The sequence below is a fragment of the Sitophilus oryzae genome, unplaced genomic scaffold, assembly GCF_002938485.1.
Source record: "Sitophilus oryzae breed Bouriz unplaced genomic scaffold, Soryzae_2.0 scaffold_2006_pilon_pilon, whole genome shotgun sequence".
Classification (NCBI taxonomy): domain Eukaryota; kingdom Metazoa; phylum Arthropoda; class Insecta; order Coleoptera; family Curculionidae; genus Sitophilus; species Sitophilus oryzae.
This window is the reverse complement of record NW_022146732.1, coordinates 5,083,735-5,101,868: the sequence shown is the minus strand read 5'-3', so window position 1 is coordinate 5,101,868 and position 18,134 is coordinate 5,083,735. Positions and strand designations below refer to the sequence as shown.

General features: G+C 33.2%; 2 protein-coding genes across 2 annotated transcripts in view; one reads left to right on the top strand and one right to left on the bottom strand.

The window, feature by feature from the left end:
* The window catches only part of LOC115883864 (homeobox protein Hox-A1), a 156,545-nt gene that overhangs the window by 109,220 nt on the left and 29,191 nt on the right, over positions 1 to 18,134 (bottom strand). The window lies entirely within an intron of this gene.
* Positions 11,812 to 16,791, top strand: LOC115883865 (sperm flagellar protein 1-like). The gene is made up of 4 exons (XM_030902279.1): positions 11,812 to 12,102; positions 13,580 to 13,775; positions 16,433 to 16,563; positions 16,616 to 16,791. Exons 1-4 carry the CDS (start codon positions 11,893 to 11,895, stop codon positions 16,751 to 16,753), a joined length of 675 nt encoding a protein of 224 aa, XP_030758139.1. The 5' UTR covers positions 11,812 to 11,892; the 3' UTR covers positions 16,754 to 16,791.

Genomic DNA, 18,134 nt, shown 5'->3' with positions numbered 1-18,134 from the left:
CTAGTTCAACGACGACAACCAGACATAATCTCACTCCGTGCACCTTTTTCCCGCATTATTACCCAAACCACACTCACCCAGGCGGTCCAAACAAACTAACCCCACCGATCATCGAGGGGGTATCGGGTGACGAGTGCGATCATCCTCTTCAGATTCTTTCCTAGGGCGAATGGTAGTGTTACTCGATATTGGGCAACCGTCGACCGTTTGGTTTCTCAAATAAGATTTAATGGATTTGGCTCGGGTTTTGTTTGCCTTTTGACTTTTAGCGGTCGCAGCGATCGCTGGCTACTGTCTGCAAGCCGGTGAAACGATCAGCAAGAGACGATGGGGTAATAGAAAGTGTGTTTTTTGCGGTAAATAGGTTAATATTGAAGATTTATTAATATACGTTGCTCGTTAACATATAAATTTGAAACTTGCTCTGCTTTCCAAGTGGATAGCAACGGTCTAAGACACTCGAATAAATTTCTCAGAACTTACGACGGAGAAAAATCAAAGATTTTTCTTGATTTAAGTAAAAACAATCTTCGGATTGTCACGGGGTTTCTAACAGGACACTGTCTCCTCAATGAACACATCAATAGATGAAACTAGGAAACAAAGGCGAATGCAGATTCTGTGGAGAAGTCATAATAACAAACAAACAAACAAACAACGCTTTATTGTACAAAAAGCCAAAACAGCTTCATCGACAAAGCACACACAAACAACAAAATCACAAAAGAAATACAAACAACAAAAAATACACAATACAAATAATACAATTAAAAAAAATAGTCTTTAAAATTACAAAAAGAATATACATGGACAATTTTAGGACAGTATGCAGTAAATAGATATAATTTTAGAGTTATAAAATATTAAATACTTGACATTTGACCAGTGTGTGAGATGATCAAAATTTTAAAATTCAAAATTGTTCATAATTAAACATCAACAAAAAAGTCGTTTACTGCATATAGGGCTCTCTCCAGTAAGTATGATTTTAGAGCTTTGCGAAATGTGGGAAAGAATGAAAGCGACTTGATATTCAAAGGCAGATTGTACATTTTTTTGGCATTGTACAGTATTGAACCCTTAACTAGTTCTGAGCTCGGGGTTGGCAGATAAAGATCGTGCTCTGCATTCCTAAGTGGATAGTTATGAGATGGCCTTTCGGGAATAGCAGATATGTGCTTGCGGATTAAGCAAACGGATTCAAAAATGAATAAAGAAGGAAGAGTCAGTATTTTCAAAATTTTAAAGAAATTCTGGCAGTCAGTTCTACTGTTCAGTCCCAATAAATATCGAACTGCTCTCTTTTGAAGTCTGAAAATACGATCAAACTTTGTTGCGCAGCAAGTACCCCAGAATGGAAGGGCATAACGAAGATGTGACTCAAAAAGGGCATAATAGGCTATTCCAGAGGTTGAGAAGTAATATAGCTTTAGCAATCGAAACACTCTTTAATTGTTGTTTGATTTGGTTGCACTATGTTATTTTTTCGTTTTTCTTTTTATAAATCTTGTTGATTTAATTGTTTTTATTATTAATTTTTGGTTTTTCTTTTTATTAAAAATTGAATTTGATTGCTTTAGTTCAATTTTTTTTTCGTGATCTTTGTGAAGATTTGACGTTTAGGAGCAAAAAGCAACTAACAAGCTGATTTTCGCTGAGATTGTTTATAGCGCTATTTTACAAATTATTTTAATTTTACTAATTGTTATTAATAAAATTGCGTTTATCTCATCAAGGAGATCAAAAACTGCAAAATATTAAGATGAAGCTACAAGGGGATATATTGGATTGGGCGTTCATAAAATTTCATTGCGAATATTCTTCTTTGTGAACTTTTTGGCACGTTATAACTGTATTTTTACGTGAGGAATCTCTCCACGAGAGATGGCACATGTTTTTTGAAACGCCCTGTATATAGGGTGGTCCGAACTGTATTCCGGAAACTTTGGCAGCATATTCTGCAGATAAAAATTAGTAAAAAAGTTCGTATAAATGTATGTCCTAAAATGCTTAGTTTCGAAGATACAGGGTGTAGAAGTTTCATTTTTGTTTCGAGATATTTTCCAAATAATTTATGAAGTAATGTCAATATTGGGATGAAAATTGGCGTCTGGGAGTTTTTTGACATGAAGAATTCGATTTTCTGGTCAATATGACTCCTATTTGTAGGCGACGCCACCTCCATGTGTTTTAACTGTTTTGAAGAGTAATAACTTTTTATCCGTATACTTGTATAAAACTACTGAGAGAAAACGCTACGAGCAACCGTTCTCAAGATATTTAGAATAGAAATAGTCAATACATGTCATTATTGACAAAAATAAACACGTTGAGTAGATAGTTACTTGACTGAAATAATACATTTGGGAAATTTTAATTTTTTTTAAATTAATAGTAACTTATTCTGCAAAAAATGATGATAAAATCAGTTTCTGTTGAACTTTCGACACAAAAAATATTTCAAATTTATGATTTCAGTCTAATAACTATTTATTCAACATGTTTAGTATATGTCAATGATGATAGGTATTGATAATTTCGATTCCAAATATCTCAAGAACCATTACTCGTTGCAATTTTTACCAAGACACTTTTTTTACCTAGAAAACGTCGTACATATATATTTTTTACTCAGTAGTTTCATACAGGTACAGATGAGAAGTTATTATTTTTCAAACCAGTTAAAAAATATGTAAGTAACGCCCTCTACAAGTATGAGTCAGACATCAAAATAGAATTTCTCATGTCAAAAAACTTCCAGACACCAATTTTCATCCAAATATTGACATTACTTCATAAATTATTTGGAAAAAATCGAAATAAAAATGAAACTTCTACACCCTGTATCTCCGAAACTAAGCATTTTAGAACACACATTAATAAGAACTTTTTTACTTATTTTTATCTGCAGAATACGCTGCCGAAGTTTCCGGAATACAGTTCGAACCACCCTGTGTATTAAATCAAAATCAACCTCGTGCAAAAAAATGCATCGCTAACGAAATTTTATGTTTACACCGGCGGCGTAACTACACGGATATGGGTCCGCTTCCTCCGACCTTGCACCGGAACGCAACTAAGTGTAGAATTACCTTAAGCAGCAGTTAAAGCCGTTTCACACGAGGCGAACAAGGTCCGAGCAAGCGAAACTCGACCGCGACGACAAAACACCGTCTATGGGAACGACGATCGAAGACGGCGTGGGCAGCATGGCAGCTCGTCCTTATGAGACCTTATCTCAACCTGTCAAAACTCCTTCTTGCTTACTGAACCAATTTACTATACGGGATGGTTACGGCGATACCGATATCTCATTTTTTTCGGCCTTCGTTTTCAGGACCAGGTTTTTTCGTTCGGTTTTTGAAAGTCGGTGTTAAGAGGATCTAGAAGAAAGGTATTGAATAAACCCTTTTCTATTGTCAATTTTTATTGGTTCGATCTCCGAATTTGTTCATTTGTAATTTGTAATTGATGCAGTACGACCCATTCGGTAATTGGCCCTTGCTGTTGAATAGTGTATATTATAGTTATTAATGATACGCGTGTAACGTTAACCGAGTGGCCTAGTTACACAAGTTTCATTAAAAAGTTCGTATCGAACGTGTATCATTCAAAATTTAATCTACGACGCGACACGACGGACGATCCAAAGAGATTTGATTTAATTTAAAATATCAGAGGTATCCTCATAAAAATTAAAATTCAAAATTATCAGGTGCCCATATTAGTCGACGCCGATCATGCTTGTTGATTGTTTCCATTTTGACTTTGACAACTCAATTATTGATGTTCAATTTTGTGTTAAACGTTCAGTTTTAGCAAAACGCAAAAAATAATATTAATATGGGTGATTCTGATTCTGAAAGAGTCCCTTCGGATATTGAAGGCAAAACGTTGTCGATTCCCTACTTCCCGAAAAATCAAGACAAACGTACGAGCAAGCCTATGTAAAACTTGAAGATTGGTGTAAAGGGAAAGGAATCAAGAATAGTAGTAACGAAAAAGTTCTCCTGGCATATTTTGAACATTTTTCAAAACATAGGAAGGCTTCATCACTTTGGATATATTATTCCATGCTACGTTCAGTTATATCAGTGAAGAAAAATACAGATATTAGTAAGTACGTCCATTTAATTGCATTTCTAAAAAGAAAATCGGAAGGATTTCGGTAAAAAAAATCGAGAATTTTAAGAAAACAAGACATAACTCGTTTTTGTGTTGGAAGCCGATGATAAAACTTATTTCCTGACAAAAGTTCCATTGATAGTGGGACTTGCGGGAGCCAGCCGATGCCGCGCCGGCGTATCGAGTTGACAAATCTGCAGCTGCAAAATGTTAAAGATGAAGGACAATGCATTCATGTCATTATTCCATTTACGAAAACAAAGATATCACGAGATTTTTTATAACGAAAGGGAATGTTGAAGGAATAAATATGGTGGAAATGGTTCGAAGATATATAGCTATGCGGCCAAGCAACACAGAGCATACTCGATTTTTTGTGGGGTACAGAAATGGAAAATGTATTAAGCAACCCGTTGGCATTGATACTTTAGGGAAAATGCCGTATAAAATAGCATTGTTCTTAAGTCTTCCAAATCCACAACAATACACTGGACATTGTTTCCGTAGATCGTCTGCGACGTTGCTTGCAGATTCAGGAGTGGATTTATTAACTGTTAAAAGACATGGTGGTTGGCGCTCTAACACAGTGGCAGAGAGCTATATAGAAAATTCCAAAGAAAATAAGAAAAAAGTGTCATGTAATATTTTGGGTAACATTTCTGGCAATGATGGGTCTTCAACAAGTTCAAGCACTCAGGAAATAAATTTACTTTCTAAAAATTCAACTAACCTGTCATCGTCTGGAATTAATTTAACCAATTGTAATGATATTATAATTAATGTTTACAATAAATAAACGTATTTATGTACCTTTTTTTGCTTGTTTCTTATTTTAAAATTTGCTTGTTATTATGAATTCATAATAGCACTAGTGCTATTATGAAAGCCATAATGACATCCAAATGACAATGTTAAATGTGTCATAATGACATTGTCGTAGATTAAATAAATAAAAAGATCTGAACATAGACAAACAAATAAAAAGAGACTGGCAAATTAAATGACAAAGAGAGGGACAACGTTCCCGTACTTTTCCCGTAGCGCAGCTCAGAACGCAAAATTTCGTTCTATTTATGTTGATCTGCGTATTGCGTCTATTGGGCCCAGTATCTCATTCTAATATAACAAGAGAGAAAGAAGCAACCATATAAAACGTAATTTCTAAATAGAAATTAGAACAATCGCCTTTCGTTTTCGTCATCATGACAACCAAGATGACAACATCATGACAATTCGTCATGTTTGTTAATTTTTCTTTTGGTGATTTACCTTTTTTTCTAAACGCTCCATTTTATTGGCTTATGAATATGGATAGGGAACAAATTCCTTTGTTCCATATAGGTATTTATATCTTGTTACTTATAATTTTAGGTTATACTATTTGTTATTTTATTTGCTGCAGGAGCCAGTATCATCTATTTTCTATATGTATTGGTTGTCCCCTTTCTCTGATAGATATGTTAAAGACACCCGGTAAAATAAAAATAAGTAGTTATATTTATCATCTTATTAAGATAAAAGTAGAAGTAGTAGTGTCAAAAATATTTCGAACCTCTCTTAACACAACAAATTAAACAATTAATTTTTTTTCATTTTTTGGGTAGGTAGTTTATAGCTGGTTTATAGTAACCAGAAACTTTATTAATACACCTATTTTACTTTTGTTTTAGGATTAAAACTGGACTTGAAAATGGTTCAGGATCATGATTCTCGTAAAGTCTTCTTTGCTTGGATATTCATTTTGTTATTGCAATTAGGCAGTTTTTGGTTTGGTCAGTTCTTCTGCATTTAAAATTGGTAGGTGGGTGGAATAAACACTGTTATTTTTTGTTATTATATTATAAAAAGTTTATTTATTTCTATGTATAAATAAATATGTTTATAAAACAGTACAATTTTTTTTATAATTTCCCTTATAATAGTAGTATTCTTTCGTTCTGAAAGAAACTGCAAATTTTCACTTAAACTGATTTATTCCCTACATCACGTTCCCTTTACGTGGTATAGGGAGTAAATCAGTTTAAGTGAAAATTTTCAGTTTCAGAATGAAAGAATACTACTAATAAAGGCTAATTTAAATTTTCCGCCAGTCAGAATGTGCGATAATGTCTTACGATACGTTTTATACCTATCTCTTTCTTTTTCATATAAAGCACACATAATAAAGAAAGATAGTAATAAAGACGTACGTCCTGCCATGGTCCTGCTAATTGGTTTCAAAATTGTTATTCTGAGTTGCGCTACGGGAACGCGGTCCCACTCTTTACCGTGATATTTGTCAGTCTCTTTTTATTTGTTTGTCTATGAATCTGCCTTAATCGACACTGATCTTAAGGCAGGTCAGTTTTTATTTAATATTTACATCTCTTTCTCTAAACCTTCAGGCTATTTTTTTGTTAGACACTATTTTTTTCTCTGTCTCCGGCACTCTACATCATCCAAACCGAATCATCGCGGCCAATTAAAAATAATAGACCTTTAACTATCGAGACGACTATTTAATTAAGCATAACGATTAATTTATCAAACAAATTTTGGTCAGAGATAACAACACCTGTCTTGAAACTGTTCGTTCTTTGTGTCCGCGTCTCTCTTCGTCTGGCACATTGAAACTTGTTTGTTGTGTTTTTTATGAGGCTATAGAAATGAAGAGTGAAGCGTAGAAGGTAATGGATATCATTACAAATGCCAGCGTAAAAAATAATGAATAAGGTGTTATGTTTATATTTGGTCTGGTAGTTGATTAAATATGCAATTTTTGATGATATTGTTATTTTGAAAGAATCAATTGCAAAATATCCGGTAACAGCAGCTAGTTTGCAATCAGAATGTAGAGTATACATAACATAAATATGGTAGCCTTCAAATTATGCTATATAGGGTCCGGCAATAGTGCGTCGGCCATCCGTATACAGGGTTGTTCACCACATACGACACGGAGTATTGTAGCTAAACGATGAGATTTTTACAAATTGTAAGTTTTGGGTTCGATGAAGGACTATTAGAGGTACAATTTAAAAATAATTTTACAAGATACAGAGTGTCCCAAATAAGTAAAAAATATCAAAGTTGTATTTTTTAAATGGAACACCCTGTATATTATTACATTTTTAGTTTCTACGATTAAAATAAAGGTAAATTTGATTAAGGTTTATTATACTTAAACCTTACCGTTTTTGAAATATTTTCAATTTTGTGAAATTGCAGTAAAAATTTTAAGGCTTCATTTCTCCAAGGGTATCAATGTTTTTAATACTAAATATTTAATGAAGTTTATTTATTGATCAATTATTGTGTTGCAATAATAAAAATAATACTACCTTATACAGAGTGTCTAAAAATTTATTTTAAATAATTATTAGCTTCAAACGGCAATAACTTGTTTAATTTAAATGGAACACCCTGTATATTTTACGAGAATCAGATGCACAATTTAATTGTCTATCAAATTATATTATACCATTTTTTACCTATCTCTTTAAGTTTCCGTAGAAAATGCATTTTTTTTGTAATTTAGAACTTATTTATCAATGTACCCATGGACTATTGACATTTTAGATTATTTTTAAAGATGTACCAAATTTTTAAAGAAAAAAAAAAGAAAAAAAAACTGTTTAAATATTTGTTAAACAGGACAAATTAATATGATTCCAGTATTCAAACTACATTAACTGACTGCGTTGATTAATAATAATTGCTCCAAATACTAAAAAACTGAATTTTGTATGGGCATTAGACAGTGTGATAAAAAGTAACACCTTAAAAATGATATTTAATTTTTTAATAAATGCTTATTTATAACAACAGAGACTTTAATTTGATAACTTATTATTATATTGATTTCTGACTCAAATCCACATTTATTTATAATAATTTATTAACGAACACAATTAAGTATGTAATTAATTAGTATATGGGCGGAAATAACGGTGTTATATTTAATTAATGGTATACTCTTTTTATAAAGATTTAAATAGTTTTCTTTTTTGCATTGTGGGCTAGTAATATTATCGTTTTGCTAAAAACGATAATATTACTAGTCTGTACATTTTATACATTTGTTGCTTTAAAAACAATCTAAAATGTCAATATTCCATGGATATATTGATAAATGAGGTCTAAATTATAAGAAAATGCATTTTCTACGAAAGTTGAAGGGATAGGTAAAAAATGGTATAATACAATTTGATAGACAATTTAATTGTGCATCTGATTCTCCTAAAATATACAGAGCATTCCATTTAAATTAAAGAAGTTATTGCCGTTTGAAGCTAATAATTATTTAAAATAAATTTTTAGACACTCTGTATAAGGTAGTATTATTTTTATTATTGCAACACAAAACTGATCAATAAATAAACTTCATTAAATATTTAGTATTAAAAACATTGATACCCTTGGAGAAATGAAGCTTTAAAATTTTTACTGCAATTTCACAAAATTGAAAATATTTCAAGAACGGTAAGGTTTAAGTATAATAAACCTTAATCAAATTTACCTTTATTTTAATCGTAGAAACTAAAAATGTAATAATATACAGGGTGTTCCATTTAAAAAAATACAACTTTGATATTCTTTATTTATTTGGGACACTCTGTATCTTGTAAAAATATTTTTAAATTGTAGCTCTAATAGTCCTTCAACGAATCCCAAACTTACAATTTGTAAAAATCTCATCGTTTAGCTACAATACTCCGTGTCGTATGTGGTGAACAACCCTGTATAGCTCCTAAAATAAAAAAAAAAACTTGGAAATTTTGTTTAAGTGCAGAACTAAAAGTATGTTCTAGGATGCATTTCAGGAAAATATTTTAACCTCTATAGGGTGGCTCGAAAAAGTGTGAGTGGATCGGGATGTTTTTTTTTAATGGAACACTCTGTATATTATTGCATTTTTGGCTTCCTTTCAGATCACCACTTTACACAATCCTATATAAGATAAGAGTAAATATTTCAGTATTTAAAAGTAAGATAATTATTTTTGTTTACACCTACTAATGCCAAAAAAATATATTCTTTTTGGTTTAGGTCTGAGTGTAAAAATAAAAAAAATAGAAGCCGTTTCGCCTGTTTCCGAAAAAGGAATTTTAATATTCATCAAGTTCAGCCGACCGCATTAAGTATGTTGTTATATGCGAAGACCAGCGAGCAGAGCCTTTTGTAACACAATAGAATACTAATGCTACTGGTTCGGTAGATAAAAAGCTGGAAAAGAGTATGCGAATATGAATATGTCCGCCTGTCAGTGAGCTGGATTGATCACCAGCCAGGGGCCGACCCTATGATATAAACTTAAACACACAGGCACAGGCAGTCATCTTTAATACTGGCTAGAACCAAACTAAACAATGATAAAAGAAATCGAGAGAAAAATATTCTGGGAGGGATGACTCCAAGGGATGCAGGCCTGTTTAATACGTGTCGTTTGCCAATGATGTACCGGGTGTTGCATCGTCGTTGGAAACATAGGAAACCCCATGCAAATTTAGAACTGTTTAAATATATTGGCTCCCCTAATGATTTTCTAACGAAGTCATAAATAGATTTTTTTAAGGTCTACGATTGGTAAATACACATGCCAAATTTGAACAATATTGGACAAGCCAATTTTGAGTAATTTGAGAAAAATTGCATCTATTTTTTAAATTAAAACTGAACGAGTAACAATCAAACACCAGTCAAAATGCGATTCATTTTGGTGGAGGTTCCGTCATGGTATGGGGAGGTATAACTTTAAATGGGCGTACGGACTTGCCTGTGTTTCCAGACGGTATAATTAATCCTGAACGATGCAGAGATGAGATTCTTGAACCATATGCACTGATAAAAAAGATAGACTTGAACTAAAGTCGTCATTGTTCTTGAAAAAAAAAATTGTGGCAAGAGAATTTATTTTAGCGTGAAAGAAAATATTTTGCCTGAAAAAAAAACTCTCTTAACTCAAGAAAACTTGTTCTCTTGATAAATTCCAAAATTTCTCTTGAATCTATTTTCATTTAACCAAGTGCAAGTTACTTTGTTTTAAGATAATAACAAAAATTCGCTAAGAAGTACTTCATTCAAGAAACATGGCCATTTTTCCAATAGCTAAATACTCTTTTGATGAAAAATAATAACGACAGGCAAAGACGATGACGAAGGACGGTATATGCAATCAGTCGGCAGTCCGATCAGTCGCACGTCGCATTTCATAGGCACATCATAGTACGCACGGGTTTTGTTACTTGAAATTTTTAAACGCATATCGTATAACAAATTAGTGATCGTTATTAACATGCATTTGTAATTTTTTATGGACAAATTTTAGGATATATGGATTCTTGAAATGGAGAAAAAATGGAAATTAGAGCATTTATTTGCTATATTTGAAGGTAAGAGACATTTACCTAATGCACCTGTTTAGATAATGCATGCGTGACTATAGATAGAATAAGAATATAGAATATAGGTATCGATTTTTTTCTGCAAATAATTACAAAAATTTTAGAATTTCAAAAAGCTTATAATTTTAATAATTTGTTTGCTTTACTTTGATAATCGTGATGTAACACTGTTTTTGTAATTTGTAGAGTGATGAACCACCCCAAAAAATACCAAGAAGTGAAGAAGCAGAAATAACTACTATCGAGGAAAATAATATCACTTTACTTACTACAGACCAGGAAAACCTAAATTTATCAGAAAATAATATACCTCGTAATATGCCTGTATATGATGTATAGACTTCTCTTAGATCAAAATAAATTTTAGTTGAGTCAATGGTATTCGCTATTGGTTCAAGAAAAGTGTCTCTTTAATCAAGAAATGTCCCTTTTCAATCAAAAATTTTTGCATGAATCAAAGAGACTATTGTTCTTGTAGCAAGAACTTCTTTGTATATTAATTTTGGGTCCAGAGTGAAATACTTTGGACAGATAGATTCTTCTATTCTCTAAAGTAATTTTTTAAAGCTTATGAAAAGATAGCTAAGGCCTTGGGCAAAGAAACGTCGTTCTTGGCCCTATTGAAAAGCGCCAATCTTTTGGGTCAAAGTCATATTCATTTCGACTGAGAGATCCTTTTTTTCAGTGTGTTATTCCATTTGCTGCTTAGCATGGTCCAGAATTCATCTTACAAATCAAATCAAATCAAATCAAATCAAATCAAAATAGTTTATTTACTTTTTTTTAAACATTAATATACACAATAAACAAAGAGAAAAAATTAAGTAAATGGGACTGTGTCGCGATTATAAAAAAAACCGATACACAAAAACAAAATCATTAACAACAGGATAGTACCAGTCCTCATACTGCAAGATTAGTTACTCGATATCTTGAGTCCAATATCACAATAATTATGAATTGGCCTGCTAACAGCCCTGATCTCAATCCTATTGAGCACATTTGGGACATACTAAAGGAAAGGCTATCAAGTCGTCCACAAGCACCAGGTCTTCAAACATTGGGAGAAAATCTTCGAGCGAAGTGGAACGCCTTTCCTCAAGAGATTATTCGAGCCTCATTCAGTCTATTGCAAATAATGCTTTAATTTAATTTTAATAATAATGCATTATTAGGAAAAAAATATTTCCGTTGACAATAATTAAGATGAAAGTTGTTTAGCATTGTTTTCGATAGCAGCAACATTCTCTGAAGCAAACTTAGGTTAAAAATACGATATTCGTCATTGTCAGTGTCACCAAATGATTTTTTGACATTTTTTTGTATTTACCTTATTTTTACGCACAGTGAAACCATATTATATTAAATACATTTAAAAGTCGGAATGGCACAGAACTTGGAAGATCTGTACAGGTGGATCGACGAGCATCAGATAACGAGACACAAGAAAAATTTAAACCGGGATTTTTCCGATGCTGTTCCCCTGGCTGAGATACTAAAGAAACATTACCCTAAAATAGTGGATATGCATAATTACGCACCCAAAAATTCCTTGGCTTTGAAGATAGCCAATTGGGAGATCCTAAACAGAAAGGTTTTTATATTAATTTAACTTTTTATACACTCAGATGCGAAAAAAACGCAACGGAATATTTTTGTGATATATATTTATTATTTTTAGCCCTATATTCATGAATTTTTTATCAATTTGAATTCGTAAACTCAGTTTAACGTAAAATTTAGTATTTTGGCTTATAAAGTCAGATGGCATCACCTGTGGAAAATCTTAAAGGAAGTGGGGGTACCGCAACACCTTATTTCACTTCCATCATCATCCAGTTGTATCAGTACACTATAGGATCAGTTAGAATACTGGATTCAGCTTCAAAGGAATTTTCCCTCGAACAAGGAGTCAGACAGGGGTGTATATTTTTTTTTCTCAACTATTTAACATATACGGAGAATACATAATGAGAAGGTCGCTAGAAACATGAGAAGGAGGCATTTCAATAAATGGCCAAAAAATAAATAATCTACGCTTTGCAGATGATACAGCACTACTCGCTAGCAGTCAAGAAGAGTTAATCAATTTAGTAAATAGGGTAGAAAACGAAAACAATCGGCTCGGTCTGGAAATAAATACGCAAAAAACCAAAATCATGATAGCTGATAGGCAACATAACAACCATCCAAGTATAAGTCATATCGACCGCTTTGAAGTCGTTAAGTCATACGTATACCTGGGATCACTATTGACAGATACAGGCACATCGGAAGAAGAGGTGAAGCGTAGGTGCAACATGGCAAAGGTAGCTGTTGGGAGACTGACCAAGATCTGGAAAGACCGCCAGATTTCAAGAGCCACCACAACCGGCTAGTCAACTGTTTGGTACTCCCAATATTGACGTATGGCTGCGAATCGTGGACTCTCAGGCAGGCGGAACGTAAGAGGATCGATGCTACCGAGATGTATTGTTATAGATGTATGCTCCGTATCCCATGGACTGAACGCCGTACAAACGTTTCCATTTTAAATGAACTTAATATTACTAACAGGCTTTCCTGTAAAATCCGACTAAAACAACTAAAATATTTTGGACATATAGTGAGGAAAAGTCCGGACAATATGGAAAGACTCAGAATTCAAGGCAAGGTGGAGGGACGTAGACCACGTGGCCGCTCTCCAACTCGATGGATAGACCAGATCACGACTAGCTGTAGCAAGCCAATGCACGATGTCATCGAGATGACCAAAGACAGAGGCCCATGGAGAAAAATCATCCATGATATTACGTTGACCACTACACTCCCTAATGGGGGTCAGGACTGAAGAGAGAGAAATCGAAGGGTTGCTATTTACCTTAACTTTAAAACACCACACTGTTAAATAATTTCTAGTAAATTTTCCCGAAAAATCATTTTTTCGGTCAGAACCGTGACTCCTGAGCATCATTTTGTTTTCTGTGTTTCTCCAAACCAAATCGTTATTTTTTGTTAAATTTAAAATAGAGTGTATGTTGTATCGTTCTAAACTTTTTAATAATTTCTATACAAAGTGTTATTATTTTAAGGTACTGAATAAAATAAAGATTAACTTATCCCAGAAAGATCAAGTGGAGTTGGCTAAATGTATACCGGGTGCGATAGAGAAGTTGTTATTGAGAATCAAAACAAAAGTTGAGAAAAAATCTGAAGAAAATAAAATTGAGCCTGTTAATGAAAGAGTTTACTTTTTGGAAGGCATATCGAATCAAGAAAGACACGAGGGTAATATATTTTAAAGATAAATTAAGGAGTAAATAATATTTATACCGGGTGTTTCAAATTCCACCCCACCCCATGTTTCACCCTTACCCACTGGGATCTTGGCAAATACGTTTTAATATACAGGGTGGTCCGAACCGTATTCCTGAAACTTCGGCAGCATATTCTGTAGATAAAAATAAGTAAAAAATTCGTATAAACGTATGTCCTAAAATGCTTCGTTTCGGAGATAGAGGGTGTAGAAGTTTCATTTTTATTTCGATTTTTCCTAATACACACACCGGAAAAATCTAGGGATATCATTTTATTAAAGTTAAAAATAAATGTTTTGAATAAACAATCACATATTTGTAGGCCGATTCTTTCTACTTCGATTGAAACGAAGTAGTCACACTAGTTATTTCTAAATTTAGGATATTTGCAGAAGTGTTTGTGCATTTTTTGTCAAATGTATAAAAAGCACCTAGCATCAATTGTTCGAATTTAACCTGTACTGGCTATGTTTTTATGATAACTGGCCAGAATTCATTCAAATAACTCTGTTTAGTATTAAACGACATTATGGAGCGTAGACATCTTAACAGAGACGAAATGCTAAGGGCCATGGGTATGTTCGAAGCTGGAATGCGCCAAATCGACGTAGCTAGAGCATTAAATACAACGCAAAGTGTAATATCGCGATTAAGTCCACGCTACCGTGAAAGTGGTGATGTTGCTGAAAGGCACACAGGGCGACATCGCATTACTACCCCTCAGCAAGATCATATTTTACAATTAAATGCTCGACGCCGATCGACTCTTGATGAATCTAATGTTTCGATAAAACAGTTGAATTTTTTACCGACTCTTACAGCACCAGAGCTTAGTTTAATTCTCCAGGAAACACATAATGTAACCGTTAGTCCTGACACTGTTCGCAATAGATTAAGAGAGGTCAACTTAAGAAGCAGACGCCCCTGGAGAGCTCAACCATTAACGAGAGGAAATAGAGAGGTAGGATATTTGTGGGCTTAAGATCATGCTCAGTGGTCGAATGAACAATGTGCCAATGTTCTCTTCACGGATGAGTGACGCTTTGGAATTCATCCGGATTCGAGAAGGCTTAGGGTATGGAGAGAACCGGGAAATCTTATTCGGTTGGATCATGTTCAGGAAGTGCACCCTTATCAAGGTGGAACAGGAGTCCAGTTAGGCCGAAAAAACGATCTCGTTTTTCTTGAAAGGTTTCTAACAGGAATCACATATCGTGATTTAATTCTTGAGCCTGTCGTGTTACCATATGCCAATGATTTTGGGAGAAACTACATTCTCATGCATGACAATGCACGGCCTCATACAGCCAGAGTGGTAAGTGAGTTTATCAATGCTCATCAATTAAACATCTTACCCTGGCCGGCACAATCTCCTGACTTCAACCCCATCGAGCACGTATGGAACGTGGTCCAAAGAAGAATTTTGAGAACGGGGATTGCCTCGTGAAACTCGTAGGGATCTGGTTCGGGCCGTGAATGCAGCGTGGTAGGCTGTACCTCAAGAAGAGATCGACAACCTGATCAGGAGCATGGAGAGGCGATGTAGGGCTGGAATGAACAGTAGAGGAGGCCATACCCTTTATTAAGTAAAAATGGTTTTATCTTTTTTTTTTAATTCACAGTTTAGAATAAAAGAAAATGTGTGTATTTTTTTGAGTTCAATAAAAATCAAGGTAAATTTGAAAAATTCGGTAAATTTCGCATTTTTATTTCCAATACGTCCTGTAAACTATTTGTTTATTTTAATTTTATTATATCAGAAATACAAATAATAAAATTACTGACGATGGCTGGATAAAATTGTAATATCCCTAGACTTTTCCGGTGTGTGTAGTTTCTGAACTAGATGAAAATTAGAATCTGGTTTTTTTTTGACATGAGAAATTTCCCTGCACTATACATACTGAGTGAAAAAATATACATTTGTGCCTTTTCGCGACATTTTTGTGCCTCGCGACATCTTATGATATCATAGGTTCAACTGAAGTTTTTAAAACCTTACTGTAAGTTTTCTAGAAATCGTCCCATTGCTGCCAAAAGTCACTAACTTACTTTTTATTACTTCCGAGAAAAATGTGTCTAAAGATGAATTGCATTGCATAAAGATCTTATAGTTAGTAACTATTAGGTATTAAAATAAAAAATAGCCAGAAATCGTAGTTAATGACATTTGCAATTGATTCTCCGATTCAAAACATAGTTAATGATTGAATTTGGTTGTTCGGAAAAATGTTAGTTAGTGACTTTTGGCGGCAATAGGACGAAATTTCGCGATTTCTGTAAAATCGTATTTAGGTAACAAGCAGTTTTTTAGAGAAAAAAAGTAATACTTTAGTAATATTTTTCAAAAATTACGAAATTTCGAGAAAATGAATTGTTAGGTTTTAAAACAGCTTCTATTGAACCTTTGGTATCACAACGCTTTGAAAATTATTAATTTACTCAAATATCTATCTAGTGAACATGCTTAATTTTTGTCATTGATGGCATTTATTGAATATTAAGAATCTAAATATCTTGAGAACGGATGCTCGAAACGATTTTTATCAAGGGACATTTTTTATGTAAAAACACTAAATATTAGATGTTTAGAAACTAAAAATAACTAACTAAGTTATTTTCTTCTAGAGGTGGTACCTATCAAAATAAGGGCCGGCTCGAAAACGCTAGACCAAAAAATGGTACCGGTCAATATATTCGATAGAATGGAGCAAGATATTGCCAGCAAGAACGAGAAAATAGCCATGCTTCAAGATAAAGTAAGCTATTAGATATTCAAAGCTTTCCATTTTGTGATAAACTGGTTTTTAGCTAGAACATTTGGAGAAAATGGTGGCCATCAAGGATGAAAGAATTAAGGATTTAAGTCAGCAATTGCAAGCGGTTGGTAGCGGAACTGGAGATACGTCTGCTACACCGAGAGCGAGATTTTTTAATAAAATATTTTAGTATACTGAGATCATATTTTAATAAATCATTTTACCAAACTTAATAACATATTTATTTGCCCAGTATGCTTATTTTATGTTATTTATTATTTATTCTAAAACTGGTAAATGTTTAGAGGTAGTAAATATAGAAGGAAATTAAATTAACAGTGATACTATTGCGATTACAGTTGAGGGTTGGAACCTTTGGTGTTACACAGCAAAATAAAACGCTAAATCACCACAATACACCAAAACACTTTTACTTTTACACTGGACGCGCGTTTCGCTAACCATGTAAGCATCATCAGCAGATGATTATAAATTCAACAGTTTATAGGTGGTTACATGGTTATTACATGGCTAGCGAAACACGCGTCCAGTGTCAAAGTAAAAGTGTTTTAGTGTATTTTGGTGATTTAGTGTTTTATTTTACTATTGCGATTTATCGAAAAAGACTGTTTATTGAAAAAGACTGTAAAATGTCAAAAATCGACGGAAATAATGGTAGTGGAGTGCTTTAAGCCCCTATGAGATACAAACCTCGGAATTCATTTACTGTGAACGAATTTTTATAAAACATTTTTGCATTGTATTGTTAATATACAATTGCTTTCACTTTACTATTTAAATAAACACACACATATACAAATGCATACATACAAGATGGCTCCGTTTTCCGGAAAAGCTCTGTATCAGGATTCCTATTTGAGATTTTCACTCCAAACCTTTTACAAAATATATGTTTAATAAATAATAATAATAAATAGTGTTTATTCAAACTGATCCAATTACAAAGTATATACAAGACTTATACATAACTTACGAATACAAAATAGTGAATAAACATAATATCCTCTTAAGGTAGAACCTTTTCTGAGGAGTTTTCTTTCTACAATAACTACAATATGTTATTCTAAATTCCTAAACTATATCTAAATGTATCAAATTAATTTATTTCATTTTCCAACACTTAAGTAATAGTAGTTCACATTTCAAAAATATTTTTATAGATATACAGGGTGAGTCAAATATATATCATTTATTTATTCGAGTTTAGTGAATTTGCTATAAAATTCTGGTTCCAAAAATACCTTAATACCATAGAGTATATTAAATGGTCTTTGAATTATGACCAAGTCCATGAGGACATCAATATAGACGTCCAGGAACCTTCGTATGAGAACTTCTAATCGAGACGATCGACTTCTTGTAAGTTTATCGCTAAGAAACCGCCGTTTGTCAGCTTTTCAAATTGATAATGAATTGCACTTAAGAACCGTACATATAAACTAACGGACTACAAGAAGAAGATTAAATGAAGCAAATATAATGTCAAGAAGGCTTGCTTCGGGACCAGAACTTACTAGATGTGTGGACTAGGCCTAAAAGCAAAGGCATGG

Excerpts from the sequence above, each read along its gene's own strand:
- LOC115883865 (XM_030902279.1), top strand. The coding sequence starts at position 11,893 with ATGGCACAGAACTTGGAAGATCTGTACAGGTGGATCGACGAGCATCAG. Across the intron at positions 13,776-16,432 it reads GAATCAAGAAAGACACGAGG|AGGTGGTACCTATCAAAATA; the intron begins GTAATATATTTT and ends ATTTTCTTCTAG. Across the intron at positions 16,564-16,615 it reads TAGCCATGCTTCAAGATAAA|CTAGAACATTTGGAGAAAAT; the intron begins GTAAGCTATTAG and ends ACTGGTTTTTAG.